This window comes from Chiloscyllium plagiosum, unplaced genomic scaffold (genome assembly GCF_037043375.1).
Source record: "Chiloscyllium plagiosum isolate Xiang-an unplaced genomic scaffold, Cpla_swu_hap1 HiC_scaffold_2, whole genome shotgun sequence".
Taxonomy (NCBI): domain Eukaryota; kingdom Metazoa; phylum Chordata; class Chondrichthyes; order Orectolobiformes; family Hemiscylliidae; genus Chiloscyllium; species Chiloscyllium plagiosum.
This window is the reverse complement of record NW_028270140.1, coordinates 148,153,496-148,178,771: the sequence shown is the minus strand read 5'-3', so window position 1 is coordinate 148,178,771 and position 25,276 is coordinate 148,153,496. Positions and strand designations below refer to the sequence as shown.

The window sequence follows — 25,276 nt, the reverse complement described above, 5'->3', positions numbered from 1 at the left end:
CACCCCTTAATTTAAAGCTATGTCCCCTCGTAATAGCTTTCTCCATACGTGGAAAAAGGTTCTCATGGTCAACCCTATCTAAACCCCTAATCATCTTGTACACCTCTATCAAGTCACCCCTAAACCTTCTTTTCTCCAATGAAAACAGCCCCAAGTGCCTCAGTCTTTCCTCATACGATCTTCCTACCATACCAGGCAACATCCTGGTAAACCTCCCTTGCACCCGTTCCAGAGCCTCCACATCCTTCCTATAGTATGGCGACCAAAACTGCACACAATACTCCAGATGCGGCCGCACCAGCATCTTATACAACTGCAACATGACCTCAGGACTCCGGAACTCAATTCCTCTACTAATAAAAGCCAGTACGCCATATGCCTTCTTCACCGCACTATTTACCTGGGTGGCAACTTGCAGAGATCTGTGTACATGGACACCAAGATCCCTCTGCTCATCCACACTACCAAGTATCCGACCATTAGCCCAGTACCCCATCTTCTTGTTACTCTTACCAAAGTGAATCACTTCACACTTACCTACATTGAACTCCATTTGCCACCTTTCTGCCCAGCTCTGCAGCTTATCTATATCCCGCTGTAATCTGACACATCCTTCCTCACTGTCAACAACTCCACCGACTTTCGTATCATCCGCAAACTTGCTCACCCATCCTTCTAGCCCCTCCTCCAGGTCATTTATAAAAATGACAAACAGCAATGGTCCCAAAGCAGATCCTTGCGGAACACCACTAGTAACTGCACTCCAAGATGAACCTTTACCATCAACTACTACCCTCTGTCTTCTTCCAACCAGCCAATTCCTAATCCAAACCTCCAACTCACCCTCAATGCCATACCTCTGTAGTTTTTGCAGTAGCCTACCATGGGGAACCTTATCAAATGCCTTACTAAAATCCATATACACCACATCTACCGCTTTACCCTCGTCCACTTCCTTAGTCACCTTCTCAAAGAATTCAATAAGGTTTGTGAGGCACAACCTGCCCTTCACAAAACCATGCTGACTATCCTTGATCACATTATTCCTATCCAGATGTTCATAAATCCTATCCTTTACAATTCTCTCTAAGACTTTGCCCACAACAGAAGTGAGACTCACCGTCCTATAGTTACTAGGGTTATCCCTACTCCCCTTCTTGAACAAGGGAACCACATTTGCTATCCTCCAGTCTTCTGGCACTATTCCTGTAGAGAACGAGGACATAAAAATCAAGGCCAATGGCTCTGCAATCTCCTCCCTTGCTTCCCAGAGAATCCTAGGATAAATGTATTCCATCATCCTGATTTACCCATGTTGAAGTCTGTCACCACTTTACCCCATTATTTAATTCGGTGATATGTCTGTTTGTAGTTTTAATCACCAATCTTTGTGTCATGGACAATCTTGGTTGTTTGGCTGTTTATTGTTGTCTGAGCCATTGGTACATACCATGGGTTGCTGAAGTTCCAGATTGTTGTGGGGCAACACTGGTCTCTCTCCTCCAATTCAAGTACACCCCATTAGTCCTACTTAATCATTCCATGTGTTGGTCAATCTGTATATGATGAAGACTTGTACTTATTGGAGGCAATTTTCTCTATATCAAAGTAGTGACAGTCACAGAGGATAGTTTTTAGCAATTTTGAAATTACAGAAGTCATTTTTATATTTCATTTTTTCATATTTAGTAGCTGCTGCACCGTTAAAAACCTCCAGGCTGTGTCTTTTCCTCTCTAGCTCCAGACAAAGGGCACAGGAGAGGGTTGTGTGGGTGTGGTGATACTGAAGGCGTTTGAGGAATTTGTAATGTTCACCTTATATTTATTATTCAACCTCACGTATGGCTCAGTTACATCATTGTATGAGAAGAGTGGTTGGCAAGTGAATGCTAGTTGGTAGAGGTGTTTCTGACATGCTTATCTTTGGCCATAAAGTGCTTTGGGATAGCCAAAGATGATCAAAAGGGTGATTAAAATGCAAGACTTTCTCTTGCTCTTCCATAGAGACATAGAAAATAGGAGCAGGAGTAGGCCATCCAGCCCTTCGAATCTGTTCCACCATTCATTACGATCAGAATTGGTCATCCAGCACAGTAGCCTGGTTCCATTTTCTCTGCATACCTTTAATCATTTTAGCCCAAGGGCCCCTAATTTCTTGAAAACATTCAACATTTTGGCCTCAACCACTTTCTGTGGCAACAAGTGCAAAGGTGAGCTGCCTTCTTGACCTAAATGGTATACCTACAGCGCTGCCAGGGAGAGTGTGGCTCAGCTGCTGACTATCTGAACTCACCAGAGGCATTTTTCCAAAGTTATGCCTCTGGTGAAGGGGGAGACCTCACATGATGAGGAAATCTGGTCAGAAAACATGGCCTGAATTAACATCCTGGGAATTCAAATTGGAAAATTACCCCAGGGGGTCATCAAGGAAAATCAATTTCATTCCTGAAGAAGGGCTTATGCCCGAAACGTCGATTCTCCTGCTCCTTGGATGCTGCCTGACGTCCTGTGCTTTTCCAGCAACACATTTTCAGCTCATAGCTAGCAGAATGGAAGATAGTTGTGATTGTTGGAGGTTACTCTGAGGGACTCCATTTGGTTGAGTCCTGGGCCCAATCATCTTCAGCTACTTGATCAATAACCTTTCATGGTAAGCTCAGAAGTGAGGATGTTTGCTGATGTTACACAATGTTCAGCAACATTCCCAACTCCTCAGACACTGAACCAGCTTGTGTCCATATACAGCAAGACCATGCTTGGGTTGATCTACCTAAGTAACATTTGTACCACTCAAGTGCCAAGCAATGACTTTCTCCAACAAGAGAGAATCTAACTATTGTACTTTAATGATCAATGACATTACCATCAGCGAATGTCCACTATCAATATCCTTGACGTTACTATAGTACATAGCATAGATACAGGAGCAGATACAAGGCACGATGGAATAGTCTCCACTAGCCAGGATGTGTGCAGTTTCAACAATACTGTGGCTTAACTGCATCCAGGACAAAGCAGCCCTCATAATTCTCACCATATCCAAAAACATTTATTCCATCAGTGATGCTCAGTAGCAGCAGTATGTACTATATACAAATTGCATTGCATTAGTTCACCAAGACACCTTCATAAGTCCCTTCCAAACACACTACCTCTACCGCCTAGAAGCACTAGGGAGCAGATGCATGGGACCACCAGTAGCTCCAAATTCCCCTCAAAGCCACATATATTGCTGTTTCTTCATTGTTGGTGAGACAAAATCCTGAAACTCCTTCAACCACTACCGTGGATCTGTCCATTTTCCATGGATTGCAGCAGTTCAAGAAGTCAGCTCACCCCCACCTTGCCAAGAACAGTTAAGGATGTGCAACACACGCTGGCCCTGCTATCAACACACTAACATTCCTCACATAATAAAATAAAATTTCTCACCGGTGGCTGCCACGACTGGTCCCAAAGCTCGAGCCAAAGCACCCAGACTGCGAAGAATTCCCATCACAGTGCCTTTTTGATTAGCTGCACCTAAGTTGGAAACAAAGTCCTCACTTTATTGCAATTTTGTTTTCTTTTCCTTGTCCACAGCCTACTTCCTCTAAAATTATATCAGTGACTTACTGAGTGGAGTGAAGGGATGGTAAAATTGCAGATGACACAGATATATAGGTGGGAGAGTAGTGAAGGTGACCTAACAAAGATGAAGACCAAGATGGATAGGTTATGTAAGTATGCAAAACTCTGGAGATAGAGTATAAGAAAATGTGAAGTCGTTCACTTCGACAGAAAATTCTTTTTTTAAATATTTAAATGGTGAGAGACTCTTTTTCCAAGGTACAGAGAGATCTGGGTGTTCTAGTGCACGCGTCACAAAAGGTTAGTATATAGGAACAACAAATATTAAGAAACTTATCTCATGCTTTTCTCTATAATGAGAGAGATTGAGCATAAAAGTAAAGATATTCTGATGTAGCTTCGGCTTCCTTATTAGTGGAAGAATGTAAATGTGTTGAAAGTACTTCAGAGGAGGTTTTCTCAATTGATACTTGGAATGAATGAGTCATTTTATGAGGCAAAGTTGGACAGGCTTGGCTTTGTTTTCACTAGACTTTTAGAAGAGGGAGAAGTGATGTGAAGTTTATAAGATCCTGAATGGTTTTGACAAGGATGCTTTCTCCTGTGAGCAAATACCAAAACAAGGAGGCATTGTTTCAAAATTAGAGGTCACCCTTTCAAGACAGAGATGAGAGGATGTTTTCTCTGACGGTAATGCCATTTTGGAATTCTCTGCCTCAGAAGCTGGTGGATGTGAGGTCATTGAATATTTTTAAAGCATATAAATAGGTTCCTGTCCTGCAAGAGAATCAAAGGTTGTTAGGGATAGATAGGAATGTGAAATTTAGAACACAAACAGATCAGCCATGATCTTCTTGAACAATGCGGCAGGCTAAATGGCCTATTTCTATTCCTAATTTATATGTTTATATAGTATTGATTTCTTCTTAACTATTAGCATCAACTTAACTGGTAGCTAAACTGGAAACAACTTGAATTGAGTGGTCATCAGCATATAAATTGAAGCATTAGGTGGCCACCTGGTTCCTAAATAAGGTTCACATGTACTTTGCCCTACTCCCCATCCCTAAATCCCCTTAAACTCTAAAATCAACACAACAGCTTAAAGCCATAAAATTCCAAACACATACTATTTCAGTGAAGAAAATTTTTCTTATCCCATTCTTAAATAGCCAACTCCACAGCCTGAGATTACAATCCCTAAGTTCTAGATTTTCAAGTCACGGGAAATAACTTGTTGTTCCTGGAACGGGGTTTCCACCAACATTACCACCTTAAAATCACATAAGATTGAGAGAGCCCTTCCTCGACAGAGATTGCTCGTGATATTTTTCAATTTTAGGAGGAAATAGGGAAGGTGGTACCAAGGTGAAATTGTTAAATATTTTTTGTAAACCATAAATATTAGGGCATATGGGTAAAGGCAGCTAAGCAGTATCAGGACACAGCTCAGATATAGAGTAGAGAGTGTGGTACTGGAAAAGCACAACAGGTCAGGCAGCATCCGAGGAGCAGGAAAATCGACGTTTCAGGCATAAGCCTTTCATCAGAAATTAGGCATGTGGGCCGAGTTGAGGGGGAAGGTAGCTGAGAATGCGATAGGTAGATGAAGGTGAAGGAGAAGGTGATAGGTCCGAGAGAGGGGTGGAGTAGATAGATGGGAAAGGTGATAGACAGGTCAGGAGCCAATGCCAAGTTGGACACTTGTGACTAGGATAATGTGGGACGAGGGGAAATGAGGAAACTGTTGAAATCCATATTTATCCCATTTGGTTGCAGGATCCCAAAGTGGAATATGAGGCATTCCTCTTCCAGGCATCGGGTGGTAACAGTTTGGCAGTGGAGGAGGCCCAGAACCTGCACGTCTTTGATGGAGTGGGAGGGGGAGTTGAAGTATTCAGCCACGGGGTGGTTGGGTTTCCATTCCCACGTGGTTGACGATGCCCTCCAGCGCATCTCCTCCACTTCCCGCACCACCGCCCTTGAACTCCACCCCTCCGAACGCAACAAGGACAAACACCCCTGGTCCTCACCTTCCACCCACGTACATCGCATCATCCTCCGCCACTTCTGCCACCTAAAAATGGACCCTACCATCAGAGATATATTCCCTCCCCACCCCTATCGGCGTTCTGGAGAGACCATTCCCTCCACGACTCACTCATCAGGTCCACACCCACCACCAGCCCGCACCCCACTCCTGGCACCTTCCCCCTGCCACCGCAGGAAGTGCAAAACCTGCGCCCACACCACTCCCCTCACCTCCATCCAAGGCCCGAAGAGATCCTTCCACGTCTGTCAGAAATTGACCTGTACCTTTACCAATGTCATCTACTGTATCCGTTGCACCCGGTGTGGTCTCCTCTACATCAGGGAGACAGGACGCCATCTTGGGGATGGTTTCAGAGAATATCTCTGGGACACCCGCACCCACCAACCCACCGCCCCATGGCTGAACACTTCAACTCCCCCTCCCTCTCCATCAAGGACATGCAGGCCCTCGGTCTCCTCCACCACCAAGCCATTACCGCCCGACGCCTGGAGGAAGAACGCCTCATATTCCGCCTTGGGACCCTGCAACCACACGGGATCAATGTGGATTTCAACAGTTTCCTCATTTCCCCTCCCCCACATTATCCCAGTCACAAGAGTCCAACTGACCTGTCCATCACCTTTCCCATCTATCCATTCAACCTCTCTCTTCGACCTATCACCTTCTCCCTCACCTTTATCTACCTATTGCATTCTCAGCTATCTTCCCCCGCAACCCCACTCCCCCCTTCCCATTTATCTCTGAGCCCGCCGGCCCACAAGCCTCTTTCCTGATGAAGACTTATGCCCGAACCATTGATTTTCCTGCTCCTCGGATGCTGCCTGACATGCTGTGCTTTTCCAGCACCACACTCTCGACTCTTATGTCCAGCACCTGCAGTCCTCACTTTCTCCCACACCTCAGATGTAGTCTCATTCAGCAGTAGAATAAGCATAGTAGCATAATGCTCATGTTACTGGATTAGTAATAGCTCTAAGTAAACCATCTGAGGATGAGTTCAAATCCCACCTAATGGAATTTTAACTCATTAAACAAATGATAGTTGCTGAAACCCAGCTGGATCAGTAATAGTCTTTTTGGGAAGGGCGTTTTCAATTCTTGCCCTAATCTAACCTTTATGTGATTCTAAACACAGTACAATATGGTTGACTCTAAAAGGGTCCTATGAAATGGTCTAGCAAGCCACTCAGAATCCCACTAACACTGCGGGACTGTTTTCACTAAATAGACTGCTCTGTGCTATCTTTAAGAGCAATTAGCAATGGTCAATAAATGCTGGCCTTGACCACGATGTCCACATGCCAGATTTGAATTTTTTGAAAAGGGTTAAGCACTCCCTCTTGTTCCTATAATAGTCGATATTCTAAGCAAGGTTTGCATGAAGCTCGAGTGCAGGTTGTCATAGTTGTGGGTATGTTCACCGAGCTGAGAAGTTGATTTGCAGAGGTTTCGTCCCCACATCTGCAAGTCAACTTCCCAGCTCGGCGAACATATCCACAACTACGACAATATTCTCAGCAGCACAGAAAAAGAAAACTTGAAAACGCAACAACGTAAACATCAGTAACAAGAGATAAAGCAATTGAATACGATAGACAGAAAGAAGGAAGTTTCAGAATTTATTTCTAAACTTTGAGACAATCCAGGGAGCAGCAAATGATTTTTCTGATCCTCCCCCATTCCTGTGGTCAAAGCACTGAAAAGTGGTGGAGTCTTAGTTGGATCGACAAAATGCAGCCTTTGTGCACACTTACCATATCCAGACACCAGAGCAGACAGGCAGGGAATGACTATCGCAGCAGCTGGAACAGAATAGGAAAATCACACCATGAATATCATTCTGAACGAAGGTTTGCTCTGTTCTTTCACCCTGCATTGAAGGTTCCTTCTACTCCTCACTGTACAACATCCTGACCACCACATAGAACATAGAACAGTATGGCACAGTACAGGCCCTTCAGCCTACAATGCTGTGCTGAGCATTTATCCTGATCTAAGATCAACCTAACCTACAGACCCCACAATTTACTGCCGTCCATGTGCTTGTCCAGCAGTCACTTAAATGTCCCTAATATCTCTGACTCTGCTCCTACTGCTGGCAGTGCATTCCACACACCCACCATTCTCAGCATAAAGAACCAACCTTTGACATCTTCCCTATACCTTCCTCCAATTATCTTAAAAATATGACCCCTCGTGATAGCCATTTCTACCCTGGGAAGAAGTCTCTGGCTACCTACCTCTGCCTCTCATTACCTTGTACACCTCTATCAGGTCACCTCGCTTCCTTCTTCTCTCCAGTGTGAAAAGCCCTAGCTCACTCAACCTCTCTTCATAAGACAAGCCCTCCAATCCAGGCAGCATCCTGGTAAATCTCCTTTGCACCCTCTCTAAAGCATCTACAACCTTCCTATAATGAGGTGACCAGACCTGGACACAATATTGCAAGTGTGGTCTAACCAGGGTTCTGTAGAGCTGCAGCAAACCTCGCAGCTCTTAAACTCAATCCCCCTGTTAATGAAAGCCAAAACAGCATACACCTTCTTAACAACCCTATCACTTGGGTGTCAATTTTGAGGGAATCTATGTACGTGGACCCCAAGATCCTGCTGCTCCTCCACGTCCACTGCCAAGAATCCTGTCTTTAACCCTGTATTCAGCACTTAAATTTGACCTTCCAAAATGAATCACTTCACATTAATCCAGGTTGAACTCCATCTGCCACTTTTCTACCCAGTTCCGCATCCTGTCAATGTCTTGTTGTAGCCTGCAACAGCCCTCGACACTATCTACAACACCATTGATCTTTGTGTCATCAGCAAATTTACTAACCCACCCTTCCACCTGTTCATCCAAGTAAATTATAAAACTACAAAGAGCTGAGGCCCAAGAACAGATCCCTGCGGGACACCAACGATCAGCGGCCTCCAGGCGGAATACTTTTCATCTACTACCACTCGCTGTCTTCTTTCGGCCAGTCAATTCTGTATCCAGACAAACAAATTTCCCTGTGTCCCAGACCTCCTAACTTTCTAAATGAGCCTACCATGATGAACATTATCAAGTGCCTTACTAAAATCTACATCCACTGCTCAACCTTCGTCAACTTGTCTCACTACATCCTCAAAGAACTCAATATGGCTTGAGAGGAATGACCTACCTCTCATAAAGCCATGCTGACAATCTTTAATCAAACTATGTTTTTCCATAAATCCTATCTCTCAGAATCCTTTCCAGTACCTTGCTTACCACAGATGTAAGACTGACTGGTCTGTAATTCCCAGGAATTTCCCTATTCCCGTTCTTGAACAGAGGAACAACATTCCCCTCCCTCCAATCATTCAATACTACTCCCATGGAGAGTGAGGATGCAAAGATCATCACCAGAGGCACAGCAATCTCATTCCTCACTTCCCGTAGTAAACTTGGATATATCTGGTCTGGGATGGAAATGTGTTGCTGGAAAAGCGCAGCAGGTCAGGCAGCATCTAGGGAACAGGAGAATCGACGTTTCGGGCATTAGCCCTTCTTCAGGTCTGGCCCTATATCTGGTCTGGCCCTGGGGACTTCTCTATTTTGATGCTTCCCAGAATTTCCAGCACATACACTTTCTTAATATTAATCTGTTCAAGCCTATTAACCTGGTCCATGGTGTTCTCACTATCAACAAGGTCCCTCTCTCTCGTGAATACTGAAGCAAAAACTCATTCAGGGCATCCCCTACCTCTTCAGTCTCCTAGCACAAGTTCCCGCCACTATCCCTGATCGGCCCTATCTTCTCTCTGATCATTCTCTTATTCCTCACATACGTGTAGAACACCTTTGGGTTTTCCCTAATCCTTCCCATCTCGGCTTTCTCGTCACCCCTCCTAGTTCTCGACTCCACTTTCAAGGAACTATGAAACTGCACCCCAAGGACTCTTTATTCAGCACCACTTTCCAGGACTTTACCATTAAGTGTATAAATCCTGCCCTGATTTGCCTTTCCAAACTGCGGAACTTCACATATATCTAAATTAAACTCCCTCGGCCTACTGGCCCAACTGATCAAGATCCTGCTGTACTGTGAGGTAACCTTCTTCTCTGCCCACCACACCTCCAATTTTGGTGTCATCTGCAAACTTACTAACCATACCTTCCATTTATATAAACGACGAAAAGCATTGGACCCAGCGCCAAACCTTGTGGCACACCGCTGGTCTCATGCCCCCGTCTGAAAAACAACCACCGCAAGCAATTCTCATCTCCCTGCTATAGTAAGAATGTTGTGAAACTTGAAAGGGTTCAGAAAAGATTTACAAGGATGTTCCAGGTTTGAGCTACAGGGAAAGACTGAGTAAGCTGAGACTATTTTCCCTGGAATGTCAGAGGCTGAGGTGTGACCTTATTGAGGTTTATAAAAACATGAGGGGCGTGGATAGAGTAAATAGATAAGGTTTTTTCCCTGGGATGAGGGAGTCCAAAACTAGAGGCATAGGTCTAAGGTGAAAGGGGAAAGATTTAAAAGCGACCTAAGGGGGCAACTTTTTCATGCAGAATGTGATGCCTATATAAAATGAGCTGCCAAAGGAAGTGGTGGAGGCTGATACAATTATAACATTTAAAAGGTATCTGAATGGGTATATGAATAGGAAGGATTTAGAGGGATATGGAACAAATGCTCACATATGGGCTTAGATTTATTTAGGATATCTGGTCGGCATGGACGAGTTGGACTGAAGGGTCTGTTTCCATGCTGTACATCTGTGACTCTGTGACTCTCCTCAGTCCATTGTGGAGTTCTTTTCTAGCTACTCTATAATCCTCTAAAGCTGTGCCAGATCCTTACTTCCTCAACCTTAAATAAGCTTCTTTCTTCCTTTTGACAAGGAGCTCCTTCCAAGGCTCCTTCACCTTACCATTCTTTGCTTGTCTCCATAGGACAAAGTTATCCAACACTTGCAACAAGTGGTCCTAAAATAGCCTTCACAATTCTGTTTTGCCCATTTCCCGCAGAACAGTTGTTCCCAATTTATACTCCACAGCTCCTGTCTAATAGCAGTATAATTTCCCCTCCCCCAATTCCCTTCCTATACTATCTGTTCCTATCCCTCTCTATGGCTATGATAAAGGTTGGCAGTTGTAGTCACTGTTACCGAAATGCTCTCCCACCGAGAGATCAGACACCTGGCCTGGCTCGTTACCAAGCACCAAATCCAATATGGCCTCCTCCCAGTCGGCCTATCTATACATTGAGTCAGGAATCCTTCCCAGACACACCTGTAAAAAAGGGCTCCATCCAGACCAGGTGCACTAAGGAGATTCCAATCAATATTGAGGAAGTTAAAGTCACCCATAACAACAAAGCGACCACCACACTGTCCTTGGGAGATGAAGTCCCGCCTTCACATTGGGAATAACCTCTATTGTATTGTGTGGCACTATCACCGTAATAAATGGGACTTCAAGCTGATCTAGTGGCTCAAGACTGGGCATCCATGAAGTGCTCTAGGATATCAACAGCAGCAGAACCTGTACTCCAGCACAATCTGCAACCTCATGGCCTGGCATATTCCCCACTCAACCATTATCATCAAGCCAGGGGATCAACCCTGCAGAAGGGCATGCAGGAGCAGCATCAGGCATACCTAAAAATGAGGTGAAAACCTGGTGAAGCCACCAAACAGCATAAGCAGCAAGTGATAGACAGAGCTAAGTGATCCCACAACCAATGAATCATATCTAAGCTCTGCAGTCCTTCCACATCCAATTGTGAATGATGCTGGACAATTAAACAACTCACTAAAAGAGGAGGCTCCACAAATACCCCCATCCCCAATGATGCAGGAGCCCATCACATCAGTGCAAAAGATAAGGCTGATGCATTCGCAACAATCTTCGATCAGAAGTGCCGAGTGGCTGATCCTCCACGGGCTCGTCCAGTGGTCCCCAGCATCACAGATACCAGTCTTCAGCCAATTCAATTCACTCTGTGATATCAAGAAACGGCTGGGGGCACTGGATACTGCAAAGGCAATGGGCCCTGATAACATTCTGGCAATAGCACTGAAGACGTGTGCTGCAGAACTTGCCACTCCCCTAGCCAAGCTCTTCCAGTAGTTACAACACTGGCATCTACCCGACATTGTGGAAAATGTGGACAATGAAGAAGGGCTTATGCCCGAAACGTCGATTCTCCTGTTCCTTAGATGCTGCCTGACCTGCTGCGCTTTTCCAGCAACACATTTTCAGCAATGTGGAAAATTACCCAGGTTTGTCCTGTACACAAAAAGCAGGACAAATCCACCCAGGCCAATTACCGCCCAATCAATCTCCATCATCAGTAAAATGATGGAAGGGGTCAACAACAGGGCAATCAAGCAGCACCTGCTGAGCAATAACCTGCTCAGCGATGCCCAGTTTGGGTTTCACCAGAGTCACTCAGTTCCTGACCTCATTACAGCCTTGGTTCAAACATGAACAAAAGAGTTGAATTCAAGAGGTGAGGGGAGAGTGACAGCCCTCAATATCAAGGCTGCATTTGACCAAGTATACCATCAAGGAGCCCTGGCAAAACTGGAATAAATGGGTATCAGGGGGCAAACACTCCGCTGGCACAAAGGAAGATAATTGTGGTTGTGGAGGGTCAGTCATCTCAGCTCCAAGACATCTCTGCAGGATTTCCTCAGGATGGTGTCCTAGGCCCAACCATCTTCAACTGCTTCAGCAATGACCTTCCCTCTGTCATAAGGTCAGAAGTAGGGATGTTAGCCGATGATTGCACAGTGTTCATCACCATTCGCGACTCCTCAGATACTGAAGCAGTCTATGCTCAAATGCAACAAGAACTGAACAATATCCAGACTTGGGCCAACAAGTGGCAAGTAACATTCACGCCACACAAATGCCAGACAATGACCATCACCAATGAGAGAAACTCTAACCACTGCCTCTTGATATTCAACGGTATTACCATCACTGAATTGCCCACTGTCAACATCCTTGGGGTTACCATTGACCAGAAACTCAACTGGACTCACCACATAAACACAGTGGCTACAAGATCAGGTCAGAGACTAGGGATACTGCGGTGAGTAACTCACCTCCTGACACCCCAAAGTCAATCCACCATCTACAAGGACAAAGCAACCCGCTTGATTGGTACCACATCTACAAACATTCACTCCCTCCATCATCAGCGGTCAGTAGTAGCAGTGTGCTATCTATAAGTTGCACTGCAGAAATTCACCAAATATCCTTAGACAGCACCTTCCAAACCCACGACCACTTCCACCTAGAAGGACAAGGGCAACAGGTACTTGGGAACACCACTACCTGCAAGTTCCCCTCCAAGCCACTCATTCCCCCGACTTGGAAATATATCACCGTTCCTTCAGTGGTTGAGATAAAATCCTGAAATTCCCTCCCTACCAGCATTGTGGGTCAACCCACAGCAAGTGGACTGCAGCGATTCAAGAAGGCAGCTCATCACCACCTTCTCAAGGGCAAATGGGGATGGGCTATCAATGCTGGCCCAGCCAGCGATGCCCGAGTCCCACTAATGAATAAAAAAAAACTGCATGGAACTAATCATCCACAGGATAACAGTTTTAATCAATCTGCAATCCTCCCCATTTCCTCCAGCCACTTCTCTTCAAGGCAGGACTGCAACAAGAAACTTCTGACAACATTTCAGTGTCGGATTTATCCAGAAGGGGAATGAGAAGAAATGCTTTTTTTTAAGCAGCTAGTTATCCATGATCAGAATTGTGCTGCCTGAAAGCATGGTAGAAGGAGATTCATTGGTAACTTCCCGAAGGGAACTGGAAGAAAATTAAAAGAATCGTTTGCCAGAGAAAGTACCAGAGGACTAGGACAAACTGGGCACAATGAGCTGAAGGGTCATTCTCTACACGAAATATTTATTTTGTTCATTATTAGGATGTGGGCATCACTGGCTGGGCCAAGGTCTGTTCTCTAGTTACTCGTGAGTAGGCGGTGGTGAGCTGCCTTCTTGAACCGTTACAGTCCACGTGCTGTAGGTAGAACCAGAATGTTATTAGGGAGGGAATTCCAGGATTTTGACCCAGTGACAGTGAAAGAACAGCTCTATCTTTCCTGGTCAGAATGGTGAGTGGCTTGTTAGGGGAACATGCAGGGGGGTGGTGTTGCCACATATCGGCTGCCCTTGTCCTTCTCAATGGAAGTGGCCATGGGTTTGGAAGATGCTGTCTGAAAAGCATTGAGAATTTCTTCAGTGTGTCTTGTAGATAGTTCACACCTTTGTTACCGAGCATCAGTGGTGGAAGAAGTGAATGTTTATCGATTTAGTGCCAATCAAGTGGGTTGCTTTGTCCTGGATGGTGTTAAGCCTCTTGTGTTTAGTTGGAACTGCACCCCATCCAGGCAGGTGGGAAGAATTCCATTACATTCCTGACTTGTGCCTTGGGGACAGGCTTTGGGGAGTCAGGAGGGGAGTTACTTGCTGCAGAATTCCTAGTCTCTGACCTGCTCTTGCAGACATTGTATTTATATGGCTAGTCCAGTTCAATTTCTGATCAACGGTAACCCTCCAGGATGTTGATACTATTAAGATACTCAGACAGCAAATCACACTTAAAACAAATATAGAAATTCATTTTAGATTTGTTGTAGGATACCCAACATTGTTCTATGACCTCCTCCGGTTTGCTGACCTGCTGTATTCTCATAGGAAAATATATGCTCATGAAAATATGCCAGAGAAGACCAGCAGGGAGCAGCATTTAATTACCCAAGGGCCAAAGGCCCTTTGAGTTTTCCAGGAGAATTATCATCCAATCTGTGGTGGGCCATTCATCCCATCTTGTCTATGCCAACCATTTTGAAAACGCTATCCAAGTTAATGCCACATGCCTCTTTTCCCATCATGACATTCAAAATTAGTTTTGGTCATATGTGTACCCATCACCTTTTTCAAAATCGCTACGAAATCCAATTCCACCACCCTTTTTTAGAATTGAATGATCTCCTGCATGAAGAAATTTCTTCTCAATTCCCCATGCATTCTTTTCCCAGGTTAAATCTGTATCCTCCGGTAACCAACTCAATTAGATTAGATTAGATTCCCTACAGTGTGGAAACAGGCCTTTCGGCCCAACAAGTCCACACCGACCCTCTGAAGAGTAACCCACCCAGACCCATTTCCCTCTGACTAATACACCTACCAGTATGGGCACTTCAGCATAGCCAATTCACATAACCTGCACATCTTTGGACAGTGGGAGGAAACCAGAGCACCCGGAGGAAACCCAGGCAGACTCAGGGAGAATGTGCAAACTCCACACAGACATTCGCCTGAGGCTAGAATCAAACTCAGGTCCCTGGCGCTGTGAGGTAACAGTGCTAACCACTGAGCCACCTTACTGCCCTACCTTCTACAAAGATCGCATAGTTTTGAATACCCCTCTTAAACTTCCACTCAGCCTTCTCTGCTGGGGGAGCTCAAACCCATCTTCTCTCTCCACAGAACTGTAGCTCCTCATTCCTATTAACAGTCTGGTAAGTGTCTTCTGTAGGACTCCATGGTCCTTGCCAACCAGAACTGTGCTAAATGCTCTAAGCAGAGACCTGACCAGTAAACTTTGGGACCAGAATACAGAAATGCAGAGCTCTGAATGTTGCTCTAGTTTGTCAAGACACATATGACCAGAACTAATTTTGAATGTCATGATGGGAAAAGAGGCATACTTCTTGTGCATCCAGAACATGCCTTTTCCAGTTCTGAAGCACCGAGGATGAAGGTCAAAACAGAAATTGCTGGGACAACTCAGCAGGTCTGTCCTGACAGCATCTGTGGGGAGAAAGCAGTTAACTTTTTGAGTCCAGTGACCCTTCAGTGCATTCCAAAGAAGGGACATTTATACCAAAACATTAACTCTGCTTTCTCTCTACAGATGCTGGCAGACCTCCTGAGTTTTCCCAGCAATTTCTGATTTTTGTTTCTGTTTTACAGCATCCGTAGTTCTTCGGGTTTTTCTTTTGTTGAAGATCAATGGGACCTTGTATGCATGTACACTGGTCCCTCAAGGTACTAGGTCAGGTGGAGGAAGTGGTCAAGAAGGTAGACATAACAACATTAATCGAGACATAGAATTTAAGAGCAAGGAAGTGATGCTGGAGCTGTATAAAATGTTGGTTAGGCCACAACTACAGTCTTGTGTGCACTTCCACAATTCACGTTATAGGAGGGATATGAATGCACTGGAGAGGATGTGGAGAAGATTTACCAGGATGTTTCCCTGGCTGGAGAGTTTCTTTTATGAAGATTGCATTGACTGCGGTTGTATTCCTTAGGGCAGAGGAGAGGGATTTAGTCCAAAGATGTGCAAGTTAGGTTGATTGGCCAGGCTAAGTTGCCTATAGTGTCCAGGGATATGCAGGGTTAGCCATGAGGAATGCAGGGTTACAGGGATAGGGTATGGCGATGGGTCTGGGTGGGATGCTCTTTTAAAGGTCGGTGTGGACTCGATGGGCCAAATGGCTTGCTTCCATACCACAGGGATTCTATGATAGATTTATAAATTATGAGGGGCATAGACAGGGTAGATAGGAAGAAACTTTTCCCCTTGATGCAGGATCAATGATCAGGAGGCACAGATTTAAAGGAGATGTAAGGAAAAATGTTTTCACCTGTAGGAACTCTCTGCCTGTAAGGGTGGGAGAGGCAGAAACGCTCAGAACATTTAGGAAGCATTAGATTTACACTTTTGATGTCAAGGTATACAAGGCAACAGGCAGATTGCTGGAAAATGGGATTAGATTAGTTAAGAAGTTGCTTTGACCGGCATGGATGTGATGGAGCTAAGGGCTTTTCTCTATGTTGTAGATCTGTATAATTCTATGAACTGAGTAGCTGCCATTTCAGAGGGCAGATTTCAGTCCATCGCATTCCTATGGGTCACACGCAGGTCAGACTCGGTGAGAACGACGGGTTTCCTTCCCGAAAGATGGGCTTTTATAACCATCTATGTCAGGTTCACACTGAGACCAGCTTTGCATTCCAGGTTTAGGATTTGAATTTTAAATTCCAGTACCTTCCACACTGGGATTTAGGCCTATATCCCCAAAGTATTAATCTGGACCTCTGCATTTCCAGTCTATAGACATCTGCCACATTGGCATCAAGTTCTCACAGCAGGGAAGAATAATCAGGGTTTGAGGTGATGTTGCATGTAATCTCTGAATTATTACAAAACATTTACAATTTTAAAACAGGCCATTGGCTCAACAGTTTCAAATCAGTGTTCATATTCCTCAGGATTCTCCTCCAACCCTTCTGAATTAACTCTGTGTTTTTCCATTTGTTGAAGGAGATTGGAATAATGATCGATCTTCCCCTAAATGCATCCAGTCCACAAGCCCTTGTGATCACAAATTCCACATTCCACACACAAATGCAGTGGTATTGTCCCTACCTCACTCACACCAACCAACCCCACAGCCCCATGGCCGAACACTTAAACTCCCCCTCCCACTCTGCCGAAGACATGCAGGTCCTGGGCCTCCTCCATCACCACTCCCTCACCACCCGATGCCTGGAGGATGAACGCCTCACCTTCCACCTCGGGACCCTCTAACCCCAGGGCATCAATGTGGACTTCCCCAGTTTCCTCATTTCCCCTTCCCCCCCCCCCCCCCCCCCACCTTACCCCAGTTCCAACCTTCCAGCTCAGCACCACCCTCATGACCCATCCCATCTGTCCCTCTTCCTTCCCATCTATCCGCTCCACCCTCCTCTCCGATCTACCACCCCCATCCACCTATTGCATTCTCAGCTACCTTCCCCCCAGCCCCACCCCCCTCCCATTTATCTCTCCACCCCTGAGGCTCCCAGCCTCATTCCTGATGAAAGGCTTTTGCCCGAAACGTTGATTTTCCTGTTCCTCGGATGCTGCCTGACCTGCTGTGGTTTTCCAGCACCACATACTCTTGTCGCTATCTCTGAACCAGGAGGGCTGGTTCAAGTCCCAGCTGCTCCACAAACATGTAATAACATCTCTGACGCGATTGTTCAAAATTACCTGTAATGGAACGATGGAAAAACTCAGCAGGTCACTGTGCCTCAGGTAAGGGGAGAGGTTGAGAAGATGCTGTCCTCATGGTAACCTCAGCTGATGCAGGAATTGAACCTGCGCTGCTGGGTTCACTCTGCGTCATAAACCAGCCATCCAGCCAACTGAGCTAGCCAATCCCTGATCAGTCTAATAAAACTTTGTTGTACTTTCCCCAGTGAATCATGTCCTTTTTTTATTTAATAAAGGACACGAGATCTGTTCTGAAGTACGGTGCATTGAAAGTCACCCAATTATCATCAATGAATCAGAGAACATAGAACATTCCAGCGCAGTACAGACCCTTCGGCCCTCGATGTTGAGCCAACCCATGAAACCAATCTGAAGCCCATCTAATCAACACTATTCCATTATCATTCATACGTTTATCCAATGACCATTTAAATGTCTTTAAAGTTGTCAAGTCTACTACTGTTGTAGGCAGGGCATTCCACTCCCCTACTACTCTCGGGAGTAAAAGACCTACCTCTGACATCTGTCCTGTATCTATCACCCCTCAATCTATCCCCTTGTGCTAGCCATCACCATCCTAGGAAAAAGGCTCTCACTGTCCAACCTATCTAATCCTCTGATCATCTGACAATAACTCTTGAAGAGGTGGGACATATTAGCCAGGCTAAGACAGCAGGATGATACTTTGTATTATGTAACTACTCCCAGCTCTATTGAAACTCGAGATTCATTTCTTAGATGACAACAGTTCTGATGGTCTGGACCCAAAACTATCCCGTCTCTTCTCATTACCTTCTGTTCATTTATTTGAGACCTTTTTAAAATATCTGATTAAGAAATGGAGCAATGGTTGAAGTTTTACAATGAAGCCGATTAAAATAATCAAGCAGAAGATTTTATTTCTCTGTAAATTGCAGCTGTTCAATGCCTGCTGTCTGTATCCTTATTCGCATCATATCTTCTCCATCCACCAGCTGCTCTGCTCACTGACCTCCACCAGCTCCCGGCCTTCAGTTTTAGAATCCTAATCCCTTTGTCATTCCTTACCCCTGTCAGCTCCTACACCTTCAGAGGCATCTCCGCTCTCCTAGATTCGACCTTCTGTTCTATTAACGGCTGTACTTTCAGTTGTCTAGGTGACAGACTCTGCAATTCCCTCTCTGACTCCTTTTCCTTCTTTTTAAGGCACCGATTAAAGCCCACCCCTTTTAAGCAAGAGTTTGGTCACACACCAGAAATCACACCAGAATCTTCAGATTCTGTTTTGATGCTGGTCCTCAGAACCTCTTCAGTCTGTTTTATCGTGTCAAAGATATTCAGGTCAGTGTTCACTTTAATAACTTACCGAATGAGTAGAAGAGAAGACCGATGTACAGGACAAGTACAGTGTTGGCCCAGCCAATGATAAGAAATGCTGGGATCAGCAGGGCAATTGCCTGAAGAGAAATTATATTTCGTGAGACACTAAGACTTTTTCACTGCTGAGGTAGCACTTAAATGGGATGAATGTTACGGCTCTCCCCCAGCATTGGCCAAACTGTCGACTACAGTCCTATCAGGAGAAGTCTAATAGCCATTCTGCCTTTGGGCAGATTGAGGCCCATAAGGGATTTAACTAGTGTACCTGGCCTGGCTGCTCAAGCAGGAGCACCAAGCTTTACTGTGGGCTCACCACCAGTAATACCACCCGCACCCTGTGCCCCCAAAACCTCTCACTTCCCTCCCTCTGATGACCTAAATCACCACCCACCCCCAGTTGAGGAGAGGAGGTTAGGGGATGGGAACGGAGAAGAGAGGAAAGGGGGTGAGGGGAGGGGAGGAGAAATGAAAGGGAGTGGGGGGGCTGGTTTCCAGCCCCAAAGAAGTGACAACTCTCTCTGATTTCTTCAGTGATTCAGGGAGTGGAGCACAAAGGAGTTACAAACATCGTGTCGGACTCACAATCAAAGGGTCGCGATGGCACAGGAGGTGATATTTTGGCACATCCAGCCTGTGTTATATGTCCACCCAACAACTCAGAGATCCCACCTACCTGCTCTTTGCCAGTCCAATCTCCTTATGACACTCTCCTCTACAATAACCCTCTCCCCTCACTTTGTCTCACCTCTCCTCTCCCCTCCTCTCAACTCTCCCCTTGCCCCTCTCCCCTCCCCTCCTCTCCTCAACTCTCCCCTTGCCCCTCTCCTCTCACCTCCTCTCCTCAACTCTCCCCTCCTCTCATCTGACCACCTCTAACCTCTCCCCTGACCTCCACTCACCTCTCCCCTCACCTCCCTCACTACATAAAGATGGTCATCCTGATGTTTCTCCCTGCATCTCGTGCCAAAACCTTAAACAGGTGTCCCCTGGTCCTTAGTCTAGATTAGCGTGGTGCTGGAAAAGCACAGCAGTTCAGGCAGCATCTGAGGAGCAGTAAAATCGTCGTTTCAGGCAAAAGCCCTTCATCAGGAATACAGGCAGAGAGCTTGAAGGGTGGCGAGATAAGTGAGAGGAGGGTGGAGGTGGGGAGAAAGTAGCATAGAGTACAATAGGTGAGTGGGGGAGGGGATAAAGGTGATAGGTCGGGGGTAGGAGGGGTGGAGTGGATAGGTGGAAAAGATGATAGGCTGGTAGGACAAGTCATGGGGCCAGTGCTGAGCTGGAAGTTTGGAACTGGGGTGAGGTGGGAGAAGGGGAAATGAGGAAACTGTTGAAGTCCACATTGATGCCCTGGGGTTGAAGTGTCCCGAGGCGGAAGATGAGGCGTTCTTCCTCCAGGCATCTGGTGGTGAGGGAGCGGCGGTGAAGGAGGCCCAGGACCTCCATGTCCTCGGCAGAGTGGGAGGGGAGTTGAAATGTTGGGCCACAGGGCGGTGTGGTTGATTGGTGCGGGTGTCTCAGAGATGTTCCCTAGAGTGCTCTGCTAGGAGGCGTCCAATCTCCCCAATGTAGAGGAGACCGCATCGGGAGCAACGGATACACCACCAGACGCCTGGAGGAAGAACGCCTCATCTTCCGCCTCGGGACACTTCAACCCCAGGGCATCAATGTGGACTTCAACAGTTTCCTCATTTCCCCTTCCCCCACCTCACCCTAGTTCCAAACTTCCAGCTCAGCACTGTCCCCATGACTTGTCCTACCTGCCTATCATCTTTTCCACCTATCCACTCCATCCTTCCCGCCCCCAGCCCCACATCCCCTCCCCCACTCACCTATTGTACTCTATGCTACTTTCTCCCCATCCCCATCCCCACCCTCCTCTAGCTTATCTCTCCACGCTTCAGGCTCTCTGCCTGTATTCCTGATGAAGGGCTTTTGCCCAAAACGTTGATTTTCCTGCTCCTCGGATGCTGCCTGAACTGCTGTGCTTTTCCAGCAGCACTCTAATCTAGACTCTGATTTCCAGCATTTGCAGTCTTCATTTTTACCCTGTCCCCTGGTCCTTAGCTAATGCAAACAGTTTTTTTTGGTCCACCTTATAACTTCCCAGAATCTTCTTTGCTCCAAGAAGAACAATAACATGGTTAAAAACTCCCATCACTGGGATCATTCTGATAAATCTCCACAAACACTCTGACCAAGTGTCTACAGCCAATACTCACAGACCTGCCTCAGATCGACAGTATTGTCTTTGAAAAAAAGCGAGGAATACTTCCATTCCCAACCTTCTCCCTCCATCCCGTGCTTTCCATCTTCCCTCCCTCTCACCTCCATCCTCCTACTGCCCTTTTTTACAAACCATTCACCCCTCCCTTCCCACCTCTCCTTCCAGAACTGCTGACACTTTTCCAAGACCACCATTTGGAGGCAGCTGGAAGAACAGGCACAGTTGCCTGAAACCAGTCCTCCACGGCCAGTGATCTGAGCCCGGCTCTCCATCACCTACCCTCTTCACAGCTTTCACCTCATCGCCAGGCTTGATTCTTCGAGCGTATCCACCCTGGACCAATGCCATTGTAATCCCCACAAAGAAGAACATCTTCCCTTGTTGCATACTGTTTTAAAAAAATAAAGAGCAAAGATGGCAAGGCAGTCAGAGAAATTGTAGCGAATATATTTACTCAGCAGAAAAAGACATGATGAAATAAATGGTCTCCCTACGCACTGAAAGATTCTGTGCATGACACTGGCAAGGTCAGTGTTTATGTTTTGGAGGGCAATTGGGAGTTAAGAACATAAGGACTAGGAACAAGAGTAGACCATTCAGCCTCCTCTGCCCTTTAATACGATCACGGCTAATCTCAGCACAGCCCCCACAGTTCTTCAACCTTTTAGTGATTAAAACTCTGTCCATCTCCCCCTTAAATTTACTCAATGGCCCAGAATCCAGTGCACTCTGGGATAATGAATTCCACAGATTCACAATCGCATTGGTGTGGGACAGGGGTCACCTCTATCCCGAGTGTTACAGTTGCCGAAGGAGGCTATTCGGCCCAACATGCCTGTACTAGTTCTCTAAAGGAACCATTTCCTTATAGTCTTTTCCCCACCTTCTCCCTGCACATTCCCCTCTTTACAATTCACAGTCTGTTTGAATGTTGTGGATTAACCTGCCTCAGTCCCACTCTCAGGCAGTCTGTTCCAAGCCTTCTCTACTTGCTGTAGGAGAAAGGCCATTAATCCTGTCCTAGCAGTTCGAGAATTTGATTTTCAGTTCCAAAGAAAAAGCTTGGAAATAAAAAAAAACCTGCTATCAATTTAAGTCACCTTAAAGCTGTTGGATTTTCAAATATCATTCAGTCCCTTTAGGGAAGGAAACTGCTTTCTGTACCCAATCTGATAAATTGGTGACTCCAAGTTCTCAATAATGTAGCTGTTCCTCACCATCCTTTGAGCCAATCACTTGTATTAAACAGCTGGGGGTCGGTTAGCTCAGTTAGCTGGCCAGCTGGTTTGCAATGCTGACAGCGTGGGTTCAATTCCCTAACCAGTTGAGGTTACCATGGAAGTCTAAACCTCTCCCCTCACCTGAGATGTGGTGACCCACGTTAAACCACCACCAGTTGTCTCTCTGTCTCTAATGAGAGAGCAGCCCTTTAGGACTACGGTGACTTTACTAAATGGCTATTTTCTTAGGCCATGTGCAGATGGAAACATAGACCTCCCATTGATGTTCACAGTCAAAGAATTTTTAAAAATTAATAATTCACAGGTATCCAGTGACTATTGATTAGATAAATTTTAAAACAAAATGCAGTGTGGATCAGAAATGGCTGAACAAGAGTCATGGTCCTTTTGGCCTGTAACTTGAAATCTGGTGATCTTAATGCTGAGCTTTAATCTTTTTCTTGAAAAAAATCTCATGTTTTTGCTTTCTGATCATTTAAATGGTCAAACATTAGCATCAAGGTGTGCGTGAGGTATGGCTGCAAGTGGATCCTTGCTTACCTGTTAAAATGGAAACGTTGGTGAGTGAGAAAACTGAGTGTGTACTCCAGGCCTGAGAACAAGAACAGGTAGAGGAAATACACCAGTCCGAGAACTTTCAATGTCCGCATCCCTGGGAAAAATAAGTAAAAAGATTGCAAGTTCATTTCTCTCTGCAACAGGCATTAGACAGATGTCTTCCCACACATTTTCCTCACATAGGGGAAAGTGAGAGGAAGCCACTCTGACATAACCCAGAGGGATAAGTATTATTTACCTGCTAAGTCATCATTCGGTGACTCAATAGAACAGAACATTACTGCAAGGACTACTCATGGATATTGGTACATGGTGCTGATGTACAAATCAGAAATGATCTTTAAACATAAGATGTAGGTGTTGCTGACTGAGCCAACATTTATTGCCTGTCCCTACTTCCCCTTGAGAAGGTGATAGCGAGCTTCCTTCTTGAATTGCTGCAGTCGGTGTGCTGTAGGTAGACCCACTTTGCTATTAGGGAAGGACTTCCAGGATTTTGACCCAACAATACAGATGAACTTCCAAGTCAGGATGGTGCGTGTCTTGGAGAGGAACTTACTGGGTGTGGTGTTCCCATGTGCCTGTTGTTCTTATCCATCCAGGTGGTAGAGGCGGTGGGTTTAGAAGGTGCTGTCAGAGCCTCAGTGAGCTCCTGCGACAGTTCTTTGGGAAAACAGGCTTGAGGGGCTGAAGTATTTCCTCCTGTTCCTATGCTCTCTACAATGCAAAGGTCACTGGACTTTTAGTTCTCTAGAAACATGAACAATTCAGGATAAAACACAGCTGGAAAGTATCAGGCCCAGTTCTGAATCAGAGTGGGAGCTGATGTACAACAAATGGGCCTTTCCTTCTTCGGTCAGATGCACATGGTGGAATACAGGAAGCTCAGAGGAACAGAGGGATCTTGGTGTGACTGACAACAGATTCCTGAGGCAACAGGACAGGTTAATAGGATGGGTAAGGAGACACACAGGACAATTGATTTTATCAGTTGTGGTACAGATTATAAGAGCAGGGAGATCATGTTGGTGATCGACAGGATTTTGTTGAGGCCACAGCTGGAGTCCTGTGTGCAGTTCTGTCATCACACTACAGGAAGGATGTGATTGAACTGGAGGGGGTGCAGAGAAGGTTGACCAGGATGTTGACTGGGGTGGAGTGGTTTAGCGATGAACACAGGCTGGATAAGCTGTTTTCGTTGGAGCAGACAGGATGAGGGAGGACCTAATAAAGGTCTATAAGGTTGAGGGCCTGCATGGGGTGTAAGGAGAGCCGCTTAATTAAAGGGTCAATAATAAGGGGGTGCAATTGTAAAGGTAAGAGGTGGGTGGGTTAGAGGTGATTTGGGGAAATTCTTTCTCCCAGAATGGGGTGGAAATCTGCCTGGGAGAGTAGTTGAGGCAGGAAACTTCACACCTTTATAAAGTACTTAGAAAAGCCACTTGAAATGCCATAAAATTCAGGCTGTAAGTCTTATGTTGAAAAGTGGGGCTGGTGTAGCTTTGATAGTACAGACTCAATGGGCCAAAGGGCCTCTTCAGCACTGTATGGAATTTTTTGTCTGGAATCAACTTGCCAGAATATGCTGGAGTGATTGAAGGGGACAGACTGAAACAGGGGAACAAGCTAAACTCCACATTATCACTGATGATCAGAGGTTGACCAGGGCTGCAGCTACGTCTGACCCTGGCTTCCTGGGCAGGAAGAGCTGAACAAGCTCCATGGTGTCACACGATAGCAAAGAAATCAAAGAAGATAGATTCATCAACGTCGTCACTTTTGAAGCAACGTAGGAGACAGGGCAGCCTATTTGCACACAGGTGGGTCACCAAAAGCGGGATCTGGAGGCAGAACAAAATGGGAAGAAATTCCTCGGGGAATTCCTCGGCTGGAGATTCACGCACCTTCTGGAGAGGGAGAATCGGTCCGTTGTTGGACAGCAGAGAACTTAAGCAGAGCCACCGGGCTGAGGAGGTCGATGGCATTCTGGAACGTGGAGGAGATGGAGGTGACCTGAGTCAGAAAAAGAGAGAACTGGATAACAAACTTCCTATTGCTATCAGTAACCCACATCCTTCAATCAAATCATCCAGCAATTATCACATAAAGATTGTAGAAGAAAGGAAAAAAACTAGAGGGCACAGATTTAAAGCAAAGTTTTGCTTTTAATAACTAGATGGTTATTCAATGCACTGGGTTACAGAGGAAAGGCAGACTGGATGAG

At 45.7% G+C, this 25,276-nt stretch overlaps 1 protein-coding gene across 4 annotated transcripts in view; it reads right to left on the bottom strand.

Annotated features, from left to right (window-relative positions):
* The window catches only part of slc75a1 (solute carrier family 75 member 1), a 56,766-nt gene that overhangs the window by 5,586 nt on the left and 25,904 nt on the right, over nt 1-25,276 (bottom strand). For all 4 annotated transcript variants that reach the window (XM_043703801.2, XM_043703811.2, XM_087974484.1 and 1 more), the window contains 6 exons: nt 24,957-25,065; nt 23,035-23,146; nt 21,533-21,641; nt 19,013-19,103; nt 7,378-7,425; nt 3,433-3,522 (listed from right to left, as the gene is read on the bottom strand). In XM_043703801.2, coding sequence (XP_043559736.1) covers nt 3,433-3,522; nt 7,378-7,425; nt 19,013-19,103; nt 21,533-21,641; nt 23,035-23,146; nt 24,957-25,065 — 559 coding nt within the window. The remainder of the gene's footprint in view (nt 1-3,432; nt 3,523-7,377; nt 7,426-19,012; nt 19,104-21,532; nt 21,642-23,034; nt 23,147-24,956; nt 25,066-25,276) is intronic.